This window comes from Podarcis muralis, chromosome 2 (genome assembly GCF_964188315.1).
Source record: "Podarcis muralis chromosome 2, rPodMur119.hap1.1, whole genome shotgun sequence".
Classification (NCBI taxonomy): Eukaryota; Metazoa; Chordata; class Lepidosauria; order Squamata; family Lacertidae; genus Podarcis; species Podarcis muralis.
In genome coordinates, this window is record NC_135656.1 from 117,195,063 (window position 1) to 117,214,457 (window position 19,395).

Genomic DNA, 19,395 nt, shown 5'->3' on the forward strand with positions numbered 1-19,395 from the left:
TATTATTATTATTATTATTATTATTATTATTGAAAGGCAGGAACTCTTTGCGCCTGTCAACTGAGCATTTAATGCTGTATTGTTTTTAACCCTCGATTGGGAGCCGCCCAGAGTGGCTGGGGAAACTCAGCCAGATGGGCGGGGTATAAATAATAAATTAATAATAATAATTAAGACATCTCAAATGCTGTCTGCATATGGGAGCGTGTCAATAAAGGGAGGCTGGAGACAAGCGCTTCCTTCACAGAGGACTAGCAGATTGCGAAATCAAGTTCTCAAAAGTTTCGGCCTGGTGCAAGAAGAGCCAGGGGTTAATCTTGTCCCAGGACCTGTATACTCCCCCATGACTGAGACACGAGAAACTCTTACCCAGTGTGGCAGCATCCCCGTCCTCCTTCTTGACAACTCTTTGGGCTTGTGGCATACGCCGAGCCTGCGAGGGAGTCTTCTTTGCTTTGGACAAATCAGTCACCCCCTCCTGAAACAGGGCAGAGAGAGAGAGAAAGAGAGAGAGAGAGAGAGAGAGAGAGAGAGAGATAGCAAATGGATCATAGAGTCATAGATGACCCCGCTCCAAATATAACAGATTAGCAAATCAAAGTACAGGAATTGGTGGAGACGGCTCAATTGACTAGTAAACTCAGAGGAAACTCAAAGCAAAAATTTGCAGAAAAATGGGATGGTTATAGAAGATATGTTCAAAAAGATAATAATAGTTTTGGCTCTGTGCTAGCATTCGAGTGATAAAGGAACTAAAAGGAGGTGGATAACAATTAAGGATTTATTATGTTTTCAGAATCTATTAGAAAAATTATATAGAAAGGTTTATTGTTTTGTGTACGTTCAAATGTAAGATAAAATATATGCAAAGGGACTTGACAGGAAGTCAAAGTTGAAGAAAAGATTTTGGAAGATAAAAGGGGGAAAATATTTACTTTCATTATTATCATTTTCTGTGCGGGTGTGGGTGTCTGCACATATGTCTGTTGTTGTATGCAATGTTTGGGAGGAAATAAGACGGTAAATAACAATTAACAAACTAAATATTGATGAATGTAATTTTTATTTCTTAATTATATTTAGTGGTAGTATGGCTGTATTGTTTTTTGTAACATAAAATCATTCAATAAAAAAATATTTTTTAAAAAAAGTCATAGATGACCCTGAGGAATATTTCGCCCAATGCGGGATTCAAACCCACAACCCTGAGATCAAGGAGGGAGGTATGAGAGGGCAGCTCCAACCAAGGTTGTCTCCAATGCTAGCCGTACTCAGTGTAGACCCACTGAAGTTAATGAATGTGACTGAGTTAGGGCCATTGATTTCAACAGGGTTTACTCTAAGTAGGACTTAGGCCACTCAGAGCTGGGTATATTACAATATGATATCTTTATTGTCATTGTCCCATGCAGAACAATGAAATTGTAAAACTACATAAAAACTACATAAAACATTCAAAAACCCCTAAAAACTCTGAAACCCCATTTTAAAATACACTATACTATAGAGACCCCTTATGCTGTGTTTAGAACCAGAATTGCACTTGTATAGAAGCTGTTTCTCAGGCGGCTAGTCCTGGCCTTTATAACCCTATACCTTCTTCCAGAAGGCAGAAGCTGAAAGAGATCATTTCCGGGGTGCGTACTATCCTGCACTATCTCTGCCGCTTTCTTATGGCACCTGGCAGCATAGATTTGATCTAAGGTGGGAAGAGTGCACCCAATTATTCTCTCTGCAGTCCTTACAACCCATGATAGCATTGTTTTTCCCCTGGCTGTGCAGCATGGAAAAGAGGAGACTGAGCAGATAGGGTAGCCATATCTCAAGGGCCGTCACATGGAAGAGGGAATTTATTAATTTTTTTGGTCCTGCTCTGGAGGGTAGGATTCGAACCAATGGCTTCCAGTTACAAGAAAAGAGATTCTGACTAAATATCAGGAAAAGCTTTCTGACCGTAAGAGCTGTTTGACAGGGGAATAGTCTCCCTCAGGAGGTTGGGGACTCTCCTTCCTTGGAGTTAACAACAACAAACAACAACAACAACAACTGGCCCTCAAATGCTTTACTGCCTCTTAACTGTGGAGATACAGCACAGCCATCAGGGCAAGTTGCTGACGTAAGTAGGGGTGATTCCTGCCTAGCTTCTAGTGGCGGGAAGTTCCTCAGGGTAGGAACTGCCACACTGAAGAAATGGCAAAGGTAAAGGCCAAATTAAGAGGACAGAAGTATTTAAGGAAGAATGGAGACCACTGATGGTAAAGGTAAAGGGACCCCTGGTCATTAGGTCCAGTCGTGACCAACTCTGGGGTTGCAGCGCTCATCTTGCTTTACTGGCTGAGGGAGCCGGCGTACAGCTTCCGGGTCATGTGGCCAGCATGACTAAGCCGCTTCTGGTGAACCAGAGCAGCGCCGTTTACCTTCCCACCGGAGCGGTACCTATTTATCTATTTGCACTTTGATGTGCTTTCGAACTGCTAGGTTGGCAGGAGCAGGGACCGAGCAACGGGAGCTCACCCCGTCATGGGGATTCGAACCACCGACCATGCGATCGGCAAAGCCTAGGCTCTGTGGTTTAACCCACAGCGCCACCCGCGTCCCTGGCCACTGATGGACAACCTATCAAATTATCACCCATATATGAAGTTGCTGGCAGGATTTGAAGCATAAGCAGTGAAAACATTTAATGGTAGCGGGGTTTTGACAATAAAAATATATGTGTTATAAAACAGCTCATATAAGGAGAATAAGAAAAAAAATCAGGAAAGAAGAGGTGGGAAGTGAAGAAGAAACTCTGCATGTGAAAAAAAAAATGTATACGTTGAGAAACACGTTGAAATATTTTTGGAGACTTAATAAAAATGATATGGGGGCGAGGAGGAACTGCCACGTTGAACGCTCAACCGGGGACCAGAATTGGGACCAGAGGATCTGAGCAAAGCCCACTGGAATCACCAGCTGAACTAAAAGGGGCTCACCTCTGTCTCTTGCTGACTCTGTAGGAAATCCTCCGCCAGCGTCACGGCGTGGTCACAGTCCGTGGGTCCCTCTTCCTTGACGTAGTCCTGCATCTCCCGGGGCAGGATGGCCAGGAATTGCTCCAGGATCACCAGCTCCAACATCTGCAATTTGGTGTGCTTCCCAGGCTTCAGCCATTGGTGGCAAAGGTCCCAGAGCCGGTTGCAAAGCTCCCGGGGCCCTTTGACCTCCTCGTAGCGGAACTGGCGGAAGTGCTGGCGCTGGGCGTCCGAGTTGTCGATGGGCTCCTCCGGGACGTTTGGCCCCGCCCTCTCCCTGCATTCTCTCCTGATCCTCGCCTGGAGGAGCCGGGGGCTTTTCCTCGCCTCCGAGTCTGCGGCGCTGCTTTTCTCCCGGATCGACGCCACCCGGAGATCCAAGGCGGAAGAGGCTGGAGGGGAAGGGGGGGGGGAAGGGCATGCCACATAAAAATTGATCATGAGGACAGTTTTCCATACTAGAGCAAAAGCCACACTTTATCCATCTTTTCAGTCCTCTGTCATGACCATCCATGACACAAAGGAAGCTGCACAAGGCCAGACCATTGGCCTATATAGTTCTATACTGTCTACACTGACTGGCAGCAGCTGTCAAAGATTTCAGGCAGGGTGGGTAAAAATCAATGCTTTAAAAAAAATCAAATATATTTGATTTAATTTAAAAAATAATAATCAGATTTTTAAAATAAAATGCTTTTGGAGGAAAAAACTTTCTAAAAATAGTTTTCTGTTTAAGTTACATTATAGTCCAAAGGCTATTCATCAGGAAATAAGGATTTGTTTTAAGTTTTTCATTTGTGCTAAAACTCAGTCTAAGTTTTTTAAAAAATTGTTTAACCACACCAGTTTACAAACATGGATACATATTCTATAATGTTATTGTTCCAGTTAAATAAATTGTTTAAATTGTTATCAAGGAAATGATTACTTTTCTTCTTCCAATAAAATACAGCAGAAAAGTTGTCCAAATATAAACAGTTAACTTATTAAACCACACAATAATTTCATATCTATGTCTAACCAAATCAGTGATTTTTGAAATAGCTGTAAAAACTTCTCTAAAAATTTATTATTCCAAAAATGAAACCTTCATCTGGTTGTGAATATTAAGATTATACCAGCAAGAATGAGTCTTTCTGTAAAAAAAATGATTTAAATCAAGTCTTATTGACTTAATGATAGTGATTTAAATCAATTTAAATCAAATCCACCCTGATTTCATGCAAGGAGGTTTCCTCAGCCCTACTTGGAGAACACAGGGAAATGAACCTGCATCCCTTCCCTCTGAGTGGTTTACAAGAAATTATGAAAGGCACCAGAAATAAATAACAAAATGCTTATTAAAATGGTATTCAGAGAGCATAAAAGCAACACAAACCAACACAGCACTGGTATAAAACCCATGCAGAACAGTAGCAGAGGACTGCACAGGGCTGGGATCCAAATGTGGCCCCCCATGGCATTTTACCTGGCCCCCGGGACTCTCGCTAGGCCACTGTTGCGTCACCCTTCCTCAACCTGGTGCCCTTCAACCATTGTGGACTACAACTCCCAGAAGCCCTAGCAAGAGGGCGCCATACTCGGCTGAGTTACACGTACAGCGGTACCCCGGTTCTTGAACGAAATCCGTTCCAGATGCCTGTTTGGCTTCCAAAATGTTCGAAAACCGAGGCGTGGCTTCCCATTCTTGCACCCAGCGGAAGCTGCGTTGCACATTCAGGTTCCAAAAAATGTTCAAAAATGGAAGCATTTACTTCCGGGTTTTCGGCGTTTCAGAACCAAAACGTACGACAACGGAGGTGTTCGGGAACCGAGGTTCCGCTGTAGTTTGGTTTCGTTTCTGTGGGCTATGAGGACACAGGGGTCGTTCCAAGGTCTTTGCAGGAAGAAGTGGGCTTTGAACACTTCTCTCCCCCCTCCAAAAAACTAAAACATTCTTCTGCTTAGCACCACCAAGATGAGCATCTTTCCCAGAGGCCTGTCATTTATTATGAACTTTTGTGGCATCGACTGCCTGGCTTCACCTGGGCTCGCCGGAGCCGAGTACGAATGCTCCAGGATCACAATGTCGCTCTTGGAGGCTGCTGCTGCTTCGACATCGCTTTCGTCGACTGCCAAAGTTTGGCTGCTTGGTTCCCGATCGGGCGGTTTACGCCGGACAAGGCACTTTCTCGTTTTAGCGCCCTGCAAAAGGAAAGTTAAAACAAAGAGCAGTTAGGAAGCAGTCCTAAGATGCAACAACAGCAGCAACCGAAGCCGCTTTTGCTGTGGGAGAAGAGAGATTGGAGTTTGGCCTGGTGAGAGTCTCTGTCTCAGAAAGCCAGGCCCATTTGCAAGACTTCCTGGTTGCAAATCGTCTTCTGCCATTCTGCCTTTGTCATTTGCAAATGTAAAACAAACCAAAGAGCATCAGACCGATAGGAACACATCTTTCTTTCCCCTCCTCCTTATGATCGCTAATGAAGTATATCTTCAGATACCATCAATCCCAGCCAGCAGGGTTAATGGTCAGGGATGCTGCAGGGACCAGAGTTTCCTCAATCTTGAAAGAGGCAAAAAGGAGTCCAGATGTGGTAGACTGCAACTCCCATCATTCCCGACAATTGGCCGTGCTTTCTGGGGCTCATGGGAGTTGGAGTCCACAAAATCTGGAAGTCACCACAATGGCTACCTCTGGAGTAGGCAGCCTGGGGCAAGGTAGACCAATGGCCTGATTTAGCAGCAGGGCACTTAAAGGAGCTCCGAGGCCATTATTAAAGGATTATTGAAGGTGACCTGGAAACTGCAATTAATCCAGAATGCGGCAGCTAGACTGGTGACTGGGAGTGGCCGCCGGGACCACATAACACTGGTCCTGAGAGATCTGCATTGGCTCCCAGTACGTTTCCGAGCACAATTCAAAGTGTTGGTGCTGACCTTTAAAGTCCTAAACGGCCTCGGTCCTGTATACCTGAAGGAGTGTCTCCACCCCCATCGTTCAGTCTGAACACTGAGGTCCAGCTCCGAGGGCCTTCTGGCAGTTCCCTCATTGCGAGAAGTGAGGTTACAGGGAACCAGGCAGAGGGCCTTCTCGGTAGTGGCACCCACCCTGTGGAATGCCCTCCCTTCAGATGTGAAGGAAATAAGCAGCTATCCTATCTTTAAAAGACATCTGAAGGCAGCCCTGTTTAGGGAAGTTTATAATATTTAATGCTGTACTGTTTTTAACATTTGATTGGGAGCCACCCAGAGTGGCTGGGGAAACTCAGCCAGATGGAAGGGGTATAATAAATTATTTATTATTATTATTATTATTATTATTATTATTATTATTATTGTTGTTGTTGTTGTTGTTGTTGTTGTTGTTAAGTCCACAATGATGTTTATGTTCCAAGACAGAGGGGTAAAATACAGAGTTGTTCCGGTTGTTGTTGTTTCTTATTAAAGTTTTTTTGGTTTACAAAGGTATGCGCAATGTCTCTTTTTTCAAGTTACATTTTCCATAGGTCAGTTTCATTTGTTGAGACATTAGGGTTACATTAGAAAGAAAAGGGAGGAAGAGGTGGAGGGGAGAAAGGTGAGTGGGGTTGGGGTTGGGAGGCAATGTTTCTAATTTGCTTAATATATGTGGGGTTTTGTGTCAGCGTCGCTTGTGCGGGTTCTCTGCGATTCACTTGTGTTCCTTTGGTGGTGAGAAAGGTTGCGGTTGGCCTAGGGTGTGGTTGTTTGTTTGTGATTGGCTGTGGTGGTCTTTGTTTTCATGTGTGAGTGGGGTGGGTGGGTGTTTTTGAATCAGGTTAGCCATATGGATTCGTATGCTGTTGGTGGATTCTTGTCATTGTCTTATTGGGCTGTGTATGTGATAAAGGGGAGCCATACTGGGATGAAGGCGTCTTCTTGTTTGTCCCCATGTCAGTTTCAGTTTATTGGTTCATTTTTCTAGTAGGGCTGTTTCCCATACTATTTGGTACCACTGGTCCATGCTTACTCCTGACAGGTCCCTCCAGTGTCTGGTTATGATGTTTCTGGCTGCTGAAAGTAGGTGGGTTACAAGTTCTTTGTGGTGTAAGTAGGCGTTATTGTCTTGGAAGATGTTTAGCAGGGCCAGTTCTGGGGTGATTTCTAATACTTGCTTAGTTATTTTACATATTTCTCGTATGGCTGTTGTCCAGAATAGTTGGATTTTGGGGCACTCCCACCACATATGGAGGTATGTGCCTGTGGAATTGCACCCTCTCCAGCATTTTGGTGAGGTTCCTGGGCGTATTAGTGCTAATTTCCTTGGTGTTAGGTACCACCTGTAGGTGAGTTTCAGCGTGAGTTAGTTGTTCCGGTTGTTATAGGAATTTTAAGGTCTCAAATATAGACGAAATATTCATAAAGGGACATATATCTAAATATATGAACCATGAGTCTGAAACAGCACAGAAGAGTAATCCTGAAGCCATTTTGACTCTCCCAATGACCTCAAATATTCCTCTGCAGTAAAGGAGGCAAATGGGGAAAGCCTTTCCATTGTCTTCTTCCTTACAAATCCTGTCTTAAGGACGTATTTGTGTATGAATAGGGTGAACCTGTGACCTGGATTCAGGAGCTAAAGTATTAACCATGACAAAAGAATGGCTAGGCTGCCCAGGTAAAGCAATCAGTGACCATTATCAGGTATCCTGGCAGGATAGGACTTCTGCTGTAGACTGCCTCCTTCTGTGATGTATGTATGATGGGGGTTTTTGGGGGGTGGGGTTGGGTCTTGGACTACAGGGTGGGCAATTTCAAAAGTTTATAAAAGGACTTGCACACCATTGTTCTGGGTTTTCCTCCCTCCTGCGTGTGGGGAGTGGGGACCCTGTTGCAAAAGTTCCTTGAATAAACTTCAAACTATGCTTCTCAATGTACTCTGGCTGGCCTCTGTTTTCTCCTCCGATAGGGTTGGGCTCAGGAATACCCCATAAGGGAAAGGGAGCAGTTTTTCTTATAACAGGAAGGAATTTGCCTTACCCCATTCCTATATTTTTAAAGGGTACATTAAACAAATAACAATGACTGTTTTTATTATTGTTATTTTTATTTATTAGATTTATATACCAGCCTTGTTTTTCTCTATTTTTATTTTTATTTATTAGATTTATATTCATCCAAAGATCTCAGGGCTGTTCACAAGATAAAAATACAAGATAAAAACACAGATAAGTAATTCCTGATCGTCGACTGGACCATCAGGCTTTGCACACACAGTACATTTAAAGCAGTGTTTCCCAACCGGTGTTCCGCGGCACACTACTGTGCCGCGAGACTTTGCCTGGTGTGCCGCGGGAAAAATTGGCGGGGGGGGGGGAATAAAGGGGAAAAAATTTATTCCCCCACCGCCAGGCGTGGGGCTGGGGCGGGGGAAGCCCGAGCTTCCCCCTCCCCCAGAACGGGACCCAGAGCCATGCCGAAGCTGCGCGCAGTTTGGCATCGCTCTGGGAGCTTGCGGGGCTGGGGGAGGAGGAAGCCCTCCGCCAGCCTCCAAACCATGTCGGGAGACAGCGGGATGGCGCGCTGCGCCTCTCCCGCTGTCCCCCGAGTTTGCAGGGCTGGCGATGGGGAGGAGCAGGCTTCTCCCCCCGCCAGCCTTCCAGCCAAGTCGGGGGACAGCGGGATGGCGCGCTGCGCCTCTCCCGCTGTCCCCCGAGTTTGCGGGGGCTGGCGACGGGGAGGCGCAGGCTTCTCCCCCCGCCAGCCTTCCAGCCAAGTCGGGGGCAGCGGGAAGGGCGAGCTGCGCCTCTCCCGCTGTCCCCCGAGTTTGCGGGGCTGGCGATGGGAGGAGCAGGGTTCTCCCCCCGCCAGCCTTCTAGCCAATTCGGGGGGCAGCGGGAAGGGCGAGCTGCGCCTCTCCCGTTGTCCCCCGAGTTTGCGGGGCTGGCGACGGGAGGAGCAGGCTTCTCCCCCCCGCCAGCCTTCCAGCCAAGTCGGGGGGCAGCGGCAAGGGCGCGCTGCGCCTCTCCCGCTGTCCCCCGAGTTTGCGGGGCTGGCGACGGGAAGGAGCAGGCTTCTCCCCCCGCCAGCCTTCCAGCCAAGTCGGGGGACAGCGGGATGGCGCGCTGCGCCTCTCCCGCTGTCCCCCGAGTTTGCGGGGCTGGCGACGGGAAGGAGCAGGCTTCTCCCCCCGCCAGCCTTCCAGCCAAGTCGGGGGACAGCGGGAGGGCGCGCTGCGCCTCTCCCGGTGTCCCCCGAGTTTGCGGGGCTGGCGACGGGAAGGAGCAGGCTTCTCCCCCCGCCAGCCAAGTCGGGGGACAGCGGGATGGCGCGCTGCGCCTCTCCCGCTGTCCCCCGAGTTTGCGGGGCTGGCGACGGGAAGGAGCAGGCTTCTCCCCCCGCCAGCCTTCCAGCCAAGTCGGGGGACAGCGGGATGGCGCGCTGCGCCTCTCCCGCTGTCCCCCGAGTTTGCGGGGCTGGCGACCGGAAGGAGCAGGCTTCTCCCCCCGCCAGCCTTCCAGCCAAGTCGGGGGACAGCGGGATGGCGCGCTGCGCCTCTCCCGCTGTCCCCCGAGTTTGCGGGGCTGGCGACGGGAAGGAGCAGGCTTCTCCCCCCGCCAGCCTTCCAGCCAAGTCGGGGGGGCAGCGGGATGGCGCGCTGCGCCTCTCCCGCTGTCCCCCGAGTTTGCGGGGCTGGCGACGGGAAGGAGCAGGCTTCTCCCCCCGCCAGCCTTCCAGCCAAGTCAGGGGCAGCGGCAGGGGCGCGCTGCGCCTCTCCCGCTGTCCCCCGAGTTTGCGGGGCTGGCGACGGGAAGGAGCAGGCTTCTCCCCCCGCCAGCCTTCCAGCCAAGTCGGGGGACAGCGGGAAGGGCGAGCTGCGCCTCTCCCGCTGTCCCCCGAGTTTGCGGGGCTGGCGACGGGAAGGAGCAGGCTTCTCCCCCCGCCAGCCTTCCAGCCAAGTCGGGGGGCAGCGGCAAGGGCGCGCTGCGTTTCTCCGCTGTCCCGGACGGCTTTCAAAAGCCTGCCTTCAAAAGCCGTCCGGGACAGCAAAGAAACGCGCTGCCTTTCTCCGCTCTCCCGGGAAGGCAGGCAGGGGGGAGCAAAGGCTTTCGCCCCCGCCCACCTTCAGAAGAGGTCCAGGACTTCTTCTGAAGGCGGGCGGCGAAAATCTTTGTCCCCCCTGCCTGCCTTCCCAGGGGCTTTTAAATCGCCCCGGACAGCGGAGAAGTCCTCCGCTGTCCCGGGCGATTTTAAAATGCCGCCCGCCAGCATTTTAAGATTGCCCCGGACAGCGGAGAAGTCCTCCGCTGTCCCGGGTTTTTTAAAATGCTGGGGGTCGGAAGAAAAGCCCTTGTCCCCCCCCCCCCCAGCCTTCAGAAGAGGTCGGGGGACAGACTGCGGGGAGAAATCAGGGTGGGAGTCACGACCGTGAGGCAGGGCTGCCAAGTGTGGCAGAAGAGGACACGGCCGTCGCACCTGTCCTTAGGTAGGAGCTTCTTCCGTGTCGACCTGCTGCCCTAAAGTCTTGGCTTTTTTCTTGGCTTTTTGGCGGTTGGCACAGAAGGAAGGCAAGGGGGAGGGGAAAAAATTGAAACTTACACTTTCGTGCGTCCCTCCCGGCGTGACGCTGCGCGCTGACGTCACGGGGCTGTAATGGTGGTGTGCCTCGATATTTTTTTCATGAAACAAGTGTGCCTTTGCCCAAAAAAGGTTGGGAAACACTGATTTAAAGTACACGGCTTTCTCAAAAATAATAATCCTGGAAACTGTAGTTTACCCTCACAGAGCTACACCCCCCCCAACACCCTGAACAAACTACACTTCCCAGTAGTTTAAATGTACGGCGCGTGCGCACCCTGTTTTCTCTTTAAAAAAATTAAATAAATCCCCTCACCTTTTTCGGTCGACGAATGACAGTTGGGATTGCTCCGGGTTTGAGTTCCCGCCGCCCGGAAGCCACTTTCCCCCAGAAATCCGTCCTTCTAAAGTGCTCTGAGCACACGACGTCGTTGTACGAGGGAGTGAAGTTCTGACGTCCGATGTTCACGAGCCACTTTTTCAACTGGTCTTCCTTCGTGAGAGGAAACCTGAAACAATTTTGTTTTGAATTTTAAAGAGTTGGGCATTCACACAGTCATGGAAATCGCCATCCATTATTACATTACAGTCATACCTCGGGTTGAAGTTGCTTCAGGTTGAGGGTTTTCGGGTTGTGCTCCGTGGCAACCCAGAAGTAACGGAACGCGTTACTTCCGGGTTTTGCCACTTGCAGAGTCAAAATGACGTCACGCGCATGCGCAGAAGCGGCAAATCGCAACCTACGCACACACGGGGTGCGTTCGCTTCAGGATGCGAACGGGGCTCTGGAACGGATCCCATTCGTATCCAGAGGTACCCCTGTACATTAACCTGACGACTATGTTCCATCTCACTGCATCTGAATACCAGTTACTGGAAATCGCAGGAAGCGAGAGTGGTGCCGGGTTCAGATCCCGCTTGTGGGCTTCTCAGTGAGGCTGAACTAGATGCGCCACTGGCCTGATCCAGCAGCCAAGCTCTTCTTATGTACAGTGTCATAGAATCATATAATTGTAGAGTCGGAAAGGGACCCGAGGGTCATCTAGTCCAACCCCCCCCCCCGCAATGCAGGGATCTCAGCGAAAGCATCCATGACAGAGGGCCATCCAACTTCTGCTTAAAAGCCCCTGAGGGAGACCATTCCACTGTTGAACAGCTCTTACTGTCAGAAAGTTATTCCTGGTGCTTAGTCAGAATCTTTCTTGTAACTTGAAGCCATGGGTTCGAGTCCTACCCTCCAGAGCAGGAGAAAACAAGCTTCCACCATCTTCCATGTGGCAGCTCTTGAGATATTTGAAGATGGCTATCCTATTTCCCCTCAGTCTCCTCTTTTCCAGGCTAAACATACCCAGCTCCTTCAAGCACTCCTCGTAAGGCTTGGTTTCCAGACTCTTGATCATCTTATTTTATTTAATTTATGATTTTAAATTTTATACATTTCAATAATTTTACAATCATTTTAACATTTCAAACCTTGGCTTCCTTCCCCCTCTTTCTGTGGTCTCTTCAATTTATTTTTAATATTTTCTGTATAACCAAATCAACTTATTTTGCTCATTTATTCATCTATATACTCTTATAAAACTGCAGGTTATTACAATAATCCCGCCAATGTTCTTATCTGTTTACAGTTTATTTGCAAATATTCAATAAACCATTTCCATTCTTTTATAAAAAGTATGTTATCTTGATTTCTTATTTTTCCAGTAAGTTTCACTAATTCTGCCGATTCTTTAAGTTTTTGTATCTATTCTCCTCTTGCTGGAACTTCTTCTTCTTTCCACTTTTAGGCAAGTAACATTCTTGCCGCTATAGTCACATAGATAAAAAAAATTCTATACAGTTTAGGTAGTTGTGTCTCTACAATTCCCAAAAGGAAAGCTTCTGGATTTTTTTACAAATATTATTTTAAACATCTTTTTCAATTCATTATATATCACTTCCCTGTAAGTATTAACCTTACTACATATGATAAAAATAACCTTCTTTCTCTTTACATTTCCAACACTTATTGTGATTTGGATTTATACATTTTTGCCAGTTTACTCGGTGTAAATGACCCCATATCATCTGGGCTGCCCTCCTCTGCACACGTTCCAGCTTGACAACAACAACAAAATAATAATAATAATAATAATAATAGTAATAATATCTTTATTATCATTGTACAACCATTGTACAACATCCTTCTTAAATGGTGGTGCCCAGAATTGTGTCACAGAACTGCACTATATTCGAGCAAGGCAGGAGGAGCTTTTGCAATCATTCATACCCCACCCACCACACTTCCTTCCAGGTGGCCCAGCTTACCTGTGAAACGTGACGTGGGATCCACGCCAACGCCGGTTGTTGCATCTGGGCACTGAGCAACAGCTTGCCATGTCTGCATGCGGACTCCTTCTGAGGCCGACCCAACGAGCAGATGGACGTTTACGTCTCTGTGTTAACTCCAGCCATTATGAGTGTACAGGTGAAAAGAGCTGGATCCAACCTATGAAAAAAAAAGGCAAAGCAGAACGTTTGTTCAACTCGCCCACCTTTCTGGAAGCACACTGGGTCCAGGATGCTGCTCAACACCCCTCAATTGCTGGGGTTCTTTCCACTAAGAACACTGCGGTAGTATGCAAGAGCCTAGTCAATGTCTTGCCTGTCTAGGACTTTGACCATTCACATCTTTGGTTCCTAGACAGGTATTCCTCTAGAAATCTGGACTTGGTGGATTTAACCCTCTAGAGAGAATCTCAAGGGCAAAGAATGAGAGGACATCTCCAGCTAACGCCTTGGAAAAGAGGAAACAAAAGAGGCATTAAATGCAAATATTCACTTCTCAGCGCTTTATTTGGGGCTGCAATATGTCCGGATTTAACCACACATTTTGCCGACTTCCGACCAGACATTGCTTGCAGCTGCAGTATTCTGGATAAGTACAGGAGATTCCAGACTTATGGCAAGCCTACATTTAAACCCCATAATACCCTTGTGAGGTAGGTCGGACTGAGCCAAAGTCACATCCAGTGAGCTTCATGGATGAGCAGGGATTTGAACCAGGGTCTCCTAGCCTGACTCTCTCTAACCACTACCCCACACTGTTAGGCTGCAGGCTGACCAATTCCTTCTATAGGGAGATTGCCAGTCTAACATCCCACAGCCCTTAGGGGAAGGGAGTTGATTCAACAGTAACCATTTTATTTGTTCTGCTGGAACAAAGCGCGGGAAAGGCATTGATAGGAGACTCTTGAGAGTCCCATGGGCTGCAAGAAGATCAAACCTCTCCATTCTTAAGGAAATCAGCCCTGAGTGCTCACTGGAAGGACAGATCCTGAAGCTGAGTCTCCAATACTTTGGCCACCTCATGAGAAGAGAAGACTCTCTGGAAAAAAACCCTGATGTTGGGAAAGATGGAGGGCACAAGGAGAAGGGGATGACAGAGGACGAGATGGTTGGACAGTGTTCTCGGAGCTACCAGCATGAGTTTGTCCAAACTGCGGGAGGCAGTGGAAGACAGGAGTGCCTGGCGTGCTCTGGTCCAGGGGGTCACAAAGAGTCGGACACAACTAAACGACTAAACAACAACAGTTCAGCCGCAAATCTGGCTTTTAATTTCCCAGCAGCCACCACAAATACAAGGTAGCCTTATTTTCCTTGGCCAGCAGTAAAAACCACACAAACTCGGTTGGCGTAATAACATTTCCCCCACAGCTGAACTCAAGACAGATGTTTTCCACGAGGATCTTTATAGAGGGGGAACTGGGTGATGTAATGAACAGTGTCTTGTCTTTCAGAACACACAGAAACACTGATCCAAAGAAAATTCCTTGCAGCTTTAAAGGTGATTTCCAAAGGCAATCCAGAAAGGCAGAAGGCTGTAAGATCAAGTCTTAATTTTGTAAAAGCAATTGTGCATTTATGGCCATGACATATCGGAGAATCTCTCTCTCTCTCTCTCTCTCGAATGGGATCCCCCTCAGAGATGGTAAAGAAAGATGCAATCTTGGGCATGTTTATTCCAAGTTTAAACCCTGTTTCGTTCAGTGGGTTTACTTCTGTCCGAGAGGTGAAGTGGAGAGTGTGATTTACCAGGGGAAAGAGCAAGAGAAAATAGTGACAAACAGAGATATAGTTGGAGCTATAGACATAAAAATCCAGAATGATGCATGTGGCTCTGCTTGTGGTCTGGCATGAAATTCTCATGTTGCATTTTGCTTGGCTGGGCGATATGCATGCTGCTTGCATATCAGCGGAGCACAAGGCTTTTGTAGGTAATTGAGAACTGGGTCTGTACAGAGAGTGGGACAAGGCAATTTTAGTGGATGTTTCTTGGGCCAGTCACTGCCTCTCAGCCTAACCTGCCTCGCAGGGTTGTTGTGGGGATCAAATAAATAATAATAATAATAATAATAAATAAAAAAATAAAATTTTATTTATATCTCGCCCTCTCCAGCCAAAGCCGGGCTCAGAGCGGCTAACAATAATAAAAGTAACACAGTATTCTAAAATCAATTCACTCTAAAATCAATTCAAAATCAAATTAATGGGGGAGAACCATAAATGCCCCCTTTGGAGTAAAAAGTAGGATATAAATGCAATAAACAGTAGTAGTAGTAGTAATATGGGATACATGACCCACCCCCAGGAACCCTCAACCTGCAGCAACAGTAGCATGCTGATATATGAGCCTACTCGGAAGTAAGCCTCAGTACCTCACAGAGCTCAACGGAACTTACTCCCAGGTAAGCGGGTACAGGATTGCTGCCCGAGAGCGTAACCGCACTGGACTGAATTGCAAGGCTGGCACAAAACCACCCTCACAACCCACTCTATGAGAAGGACTAACTCGAAGGGATGTAAGGTAGCTCGATGCCAATGAGGCCAGGGCCCTTACAGCTTTAACAGTTATGCAGAGGAAGGTACCCTGAGCATCATCTAGTCTGACCCCCTTGCAATGCAGGGATATGCAGCTGCCCCATTCAGGGATCGAACCTGCAACCTTGCCGTCACCAGCCCCACGCTCTAACCAACCGAGCTAGCCCAGCTGGACTAATAAAGGGTGCAAGAGTCTTATCCACTGTGTGCACCAGGGCTTGTCGCAACCCATGTTTCCACAACACTATAACACTGAGGACAGTAACAAAAATACTTTCCTTTGCAACACAAAAAGCTGCCTTGCAACTTCAGTTCTGCCTAGAGCAGACCCACTGAAATTAAAGTCAAGCATGTTCATGGGTTTACTCTGAGCAACAGGAGCGTTGACTCCCTCCCACGGAGCCCACCTAGCTCAGGGCGCACAGCTCCATAGAGTCCACACGGGCTGGCAGCAGCTCTCCAGGTTTTGAGGCTGGGGGCTCCAGGCGATACTGAACCTGGGGCCTTCTGCACTCAAAGCCACTGAGCTACGCCTTGCCCCCCCCCCCCGCTAAAACTGCCTTCCCACGTGCATCTTTTCAAAAGCAACAAATGCGTGATTTAAAAACAACAGCAACAACCACACATTTCCCCCTAGGAAATAAGAATGCGAGTTAGAAAACAAACACAGAAACACCCCCTCCCCTGCCACCAAAATCACAGCTCCCTGTTTAATTAAGAAATAATAATAATGATAATGATAATAATAATAATAAATAAAAATCCAGGGTGTGTTTTCTCTGCTAGGCAAAGCTCTGCCTTCCTCGCAAACAAAATGGCTTCGCAAGCGACTGCGAAGTCTCCTCTGCGGACAATGAAGCTCTTCAGTCTATGCAGCCTTTTTTAATAAGTCTACGTTTCGCGCGCTTCCAAAGACACCCAGAAATGCCAAGAGGTAACCCCACTGCTCCGCACCTTTCGGGCCCCCCTCGCGCATCGGGAGGAAGGGGCAGGAAAACAGCAGCACTCGCTTGCTTCTCCTTCCCATGCACTCAGCTCCTTTTGCAAGGAAACCCGCCGAAGTCCAGATTCTCCTCCTCTCTTTCCCCCCGCTTTTTTTGCAAACGCTGCAGCCTACCAGGAGTCGCATTCACACGTTCGCGGGTCGGGTCAAGGAAACTCTCCCCTCTTCTTCCTTTCCGGGGAAGCCTCCCTTTCCCCCTCCCCCCTTGAGCTGGCTTAAACTATTAAAAGGAAGCCAGGAATGATTTAGGCCTTGGTCTCTTCCTTCTTTTTCCTCTCTCTATCTCCCAACTCCTCCTCCCCCCCCCCGGAACAGGGTGGCGAAATGGTTTGTTCCGCTCCAGACAGGCAGCTAGCGGGACATACCAACTTTCAAACGAAATGATATATGCAGGCCGTTTCAAAACCGCTGCAAGCAGAAAAGCAGCACGGCATTTGGGGGGGAGGGGGAGAATCTCCTACAGCGGCACCTTTCACATTGCAAGGTGCAGTTTGTTTGTTTGTTTGTTTTTATTTTTTTAAAAAAATAAACCTACCCCCCTGTAGCCTGAAATGGCACAGTCCATTTCAGCGCCGCTTCCCGCTTGGTGTAATAAGAGCCACCCTAAGTGGAAGATGAAAAGGGGGGAGGCAGAAGAGCGTGTTGTGGGTTCCTTGCGCCTGCTGCTGCAAAATAATAAATGGCAGTTCTTTTTCTTTCTTGCAATTTAACTCTAAATTGCATCTGTGCGTGGTTTACTGAGGAGTAACCTCAACACTCGTAGGGAAATAGCAACTTGCCTTATCCAGCTCAGTGTTAAATAAAATAATAATAATAATAATAATATTTTATTATTTTATTTTGTCTAGTAGCACCTTATAGACCAACCAAGTTTGTTCTGGTATAAGCTTTCGTGTTGTTTGCACTGACTGGCAGCAGCTCTCCGCCGTTTCAGGCAGGAAGTTTTCCCCGCCAGCCGTTCCTGGGATTCCTGCATTGCAGGGGGTTAGAATAGATGACTACTGGGGGTCCCCACTTCCCACAAGCAGGATTTAAGCCCAAGAGCACGTTCCCCTCCTGTGGGGAGTGATGAGTGGAAATCATAGATGGGAGCAATCAAAAGGTGATGATGGAAATCACAGGATCATGTCGACTGCAGTTTCAAAATTGTTAGGTGTCTGAGGCAGGGGGTTGAGTTCTGGTTCCAACCCAGATATCACAACAGTGTGGCAAGCTTCCAAATATTGTGTTTATATTCTGAATATTTGTATGGTTGTGTTTATATTTGGAATATTGTTTCTATAGCGTAAACCACCCAGATAAGGGGGGGTGGTGGTTGTTGTTTAGTCGTTTAGTCGTGTCCGACTCTTCGTGACCCCATGGACCAGAGCACGCCAGGTGGTACAGAAATTAATTAAATTAAATTAAATTAATAAATAATTTTATCTGTGTAGCTGAAGCTACATTGCAAGACTAATCAATAAACCAGAATAAAATAATAAAATGCATCACAAAGTTAAACCCTTATCTGGCAGAATGCCTGGCAAGCCTCTGGGTTCCAACAGAACCTTTCATAATCATCATTAAGAGCTCTGTGTTAAGTCCCAGTACCAAAATTTGGCTGGATGTAGCCACAAGGTCAGCTTGTGTACACGTTAATCAGAGGCAGTTTATGCCTTAGAATCCTGTGGGAGTGAGTTCCACAGTTTAACTGCGCTGTGTGAAGGACTTTTTTAACTCTGTCCCGAATCTTTCAACATTCAGCTTGTATACTTAATCTGTGGCAAAACACACACACACACACCCCAGATGGGCAAGGTATAACTCATAAAATGATTATTGCTATTGAAAGTAGCCAACTGAGGCAATATCCTCATGGTCGGAAGGGAATGCAAACCTCACAAAATGCAAAGGTGGTGGAAAATCCTCTGGTTGCAGATTCAGCCTTAAACAGCTAGACTCTCTATTCTTCAAGGCAGAGCTTTCCAAACTTTTCATGTTGGTGACACACATTTTAGACATGCGCCATTTCGCGACACAGTTTTAATTCAGTTTTACTAGCAAACCAGAGGCTAAACTAACCCCTTTCCAGCTCGACACACTAATGTGTCGTGAAACACAGTATGGAAAGCTCTGCTTCAAGGCCAGACTTGGTGCCCCCTCATATATTTTTCCCGGCTACAACCCCTGCTCACTGGGACTGATGGGAGTTGTAGTCCAGGAGGCCAGTCAATGTAGCTGTGAATTTCACCATCCCCTTATGGACCAGCAGCAGAGCTATATTTGCTTTTTCATGAGTTGTTGCTTCCCAAGCAAAGTGCCGTGCATATTAATGGCGCCACATAAAGAACAGCAAAACTAATCACTTTAAAAGGTCAGAGGTGGGCTGGTGGAGGGAAACTTGCTTTTTGCATTATACTCCTTGCAGAGGCCTTAAGACAGGAGCCGGAAGTGAAGGCTCTGTTGCAATACCTCTCTTTTTCTATCTCTGTGGTGGGGCAGTTTCAAAGCTGGCTGGGTGGGGAGAACAGGAGGAGTGGAAAGGAGAAAATAATGAAAACATCCTGGGCAAGACAGCCAGAGTGTGTGCATCCATCAGGAATAAGATAGCGGGTTTGGAGAAGGGGAATATAATGATCCCTTTGTGTTTTAACTCAGATGTAAGCCTCACAGAGCTCAATGGACTTCTTCCTTGCAAGAAAATGTATTTTGTTTATTTATTAAAGTATTTATTTATATGCTACCCTCTTGCAAAACTTCAGAGAGGTGGAGAGCAACATTAAAATGTTTTATTCATTTATTATTATTATTATTATTATTATTATTGGCATCCATCCATCTCAGGAGACAACGGAGGACTGCATTTTTAACAACACTTAAAATAAAAACTTAAGGAAAAAAGTGAGAACGTGATTTTTTTATATAAAAAAGGTATGCTATATCACTATAAGATTTACAATTCCATATATGCTTAGCTAATATATAGATATTATTATCATCCAAATACATATATATTTATTT

The 19,395-nt window shown here is 47.1% G+C and overlaps 1 protein-coding gene across 6 annotated transcripts in view; it reads right to left on the bottom strand.

Annotated features, from left to right (window-relative positions):
* Positions 1-16,687, bottom strand: part of LOC114592145 (uncharacterized) — a 30,756-nt gene extending 14,069 nt beyond the window's left edge. For 5 of the 6 annotated variants that reach the window (XM_077921159.1, XM_077921146.1, XM_077921156.1 and 2 more), the window contains exons 1-2: positions 2,976-3,259; positions 370-478 (exon numbers count right to left, since the gene is read on the bottom strand). In XM_077921159.1, coding sequence (XP_077777285.1) covers positions 370-478; positions 2,976-3,119 — 253 coding nt within the window. In that variant the 5' untranslated portion in view covers positions 3,120-3,259. Of the gene's footprint in view, positions 1-369; positions 479-2,975; positions 3,407-5,038; positions 5,199-5,439; positions 5,455-10,845; positions 11,039-12,839; positions 13,021-16,346 lie in introns of those variants that run through there. The other variant, XM_077921162.1, reaches the window with a different exon arrangement.
* Between the last annotated feature and the right edge of the window lie 2,708 nt (positions 16,688-19,395).